Source organism: Colobus angolensis, unplaced genomic scaffold (genome assembly GCF_000951035.1).
Source record: "Colobus angolensis palliatus isolate OR3802 unplaced genomic scaffold, Cang.pa_1.0 Scaffold315, whole genome shotgun sequence".
In the NCBI taxonomy this organism is placed as follows: domain Eukaryota; kingdom Metazoa; phylum Chordata; class Mammalia; order Primates; family Cercopithecidae; genus Colobus; species Colobus angolensis.
This window is the reverse complement of record NW_012116433.1, coordinates 2360052-2361353: the sequence shown is the minus strand read 5'-3', so window position 1 is coordinate 2361353 and position 1302 is coordinate 2360052. Positions and strand designations below refer to the sequence as shown.

Here is a 1302-nt window from a genome sequence, read left to right as displayed (position 1 = left end):
ACAGATCTTGGTCATTTTCTTTCATCCACTGGAGATGTGCCCAAAATGTAATCACTCATCCAAGGAGGATATTAAAAAGGCAGGGTTAGCTGCAGTTCCTGAAGGAAAGATGAAATAGTTGATCCACGTTGTGAAGGATTCTCCCTGGCTTTCAGGAAAGCTCAGAGAATGAAACAGACCCCAGTTCTTTCTCCACAGGCTCTTAGTAAAACAAGTGAGCCTTGAGGGCAAGCCAGATTCACCCGCATCTGACAGCCGAAGGCGTCAGTGAGGCTGGACGAGGCCTACAGCCGGGTGGTGAGATCTGGGGCTGACCACAAGGACCTCATCCAGAGGATCCAGTCCCTCATTAGTCGCAGCACAGCTGAAGGCATCTCCCGACCCTCCAGGGTGGCCTCAGGGGGCCCATCCGCTCCAGGACCTCACCCCGACCCCAGGCCCAGCCAGCCATGCCCGCCCGCCGCATCCCCGCCATACTCACTCCCATTCCTTGCGCCGGGCCTGCGGGGTGCTCTGCATCTTGTGCGCCTCGTGGGCCTTGATGATGTCGCGCTGCTCGATGAGGCCCCCGCGCCGCCGCTTCATGACCTCGGGACTCACCGGGAGGAAAGGGCTGGAGCCCGCCTCCAGTGCCACGGCGCCCTCCCAGCCCGGGCCCTCGCCCTCCTGCACCGGGAAGAAGTTGTCGAAGCCGGAGGCGGCGCGCGGGGAGGCCGGCAGCATGTCCACCTCGTCCGAGGCGTCGGCCTCGAGCAGAGCGCACTGCTGGGGCCGCCATGCCTCTTCCTCCGGCAGGGCCAGGACGTGGCGGCGGCGGCGGCCCGCGGACCCGGGCTCAGGGCTCCTCGCAGCCGGGCAGGGGGCGGGCTCGGGCAGCCTGCGGCCTGGGCTCAGTCCACGCATCTCGGGCACCATCACAGAACATTGCTCTGTGGGAGGGGGAGGACAGAGACAAGGAGTGGGGAAGGGAGGGAGGGAGGGAGGGAGAATGGGGCCAAGGTCACAGGGAAATAGAGCAGAGAAAGAAAGAGGTTAATGGCATTGCCCTCCAGGCCAAGGCTTCTGGCTTGCTCAGTGCTACATCCCGGGCCCGACCCAAAAACTGGCACACAGTAGAGCTCAATAAATGATGTTGAAATCAGGAGCATCCGCAATGGACCAGGCTGGGCGCCAGGTGTCCAGATTTTTAACAAAGTGGACTGGATTCTTGCTCTCATAAACTTACAGTCTACTGCAGAAGACAGAGGTTAAAGAAATAATGATATGCCCCAGTGATTAGGTTTCAAAGTGCTGCAATAAGGA

General features: G+C 60.1%; 1 protein-coding gene across 1 annotated transcript in view; it reads right to left on the bottom strand.

The window, feature by feature from the left end:
* Positions 1-463: 463 nt before the first annotated feature.
* The window catches only part of LOC105518249, a 26599-nt gene continuing 25760 nt past the window's right edge, over positions 464-1302 (bottom strand). Inside the window, exon 3 of the mRNA XM_011951154.1 lies at positions 464-929. Coding sequence (XP_011806544.1) covers positions 478-915 — 438 coding nt within the window. The 5' untranslated portion in view covers positions 916-929 and the 3' untranslated portion in view covers positions 464-477. The remainder of the gene's footprint in view (positions 930-1302) is intronic.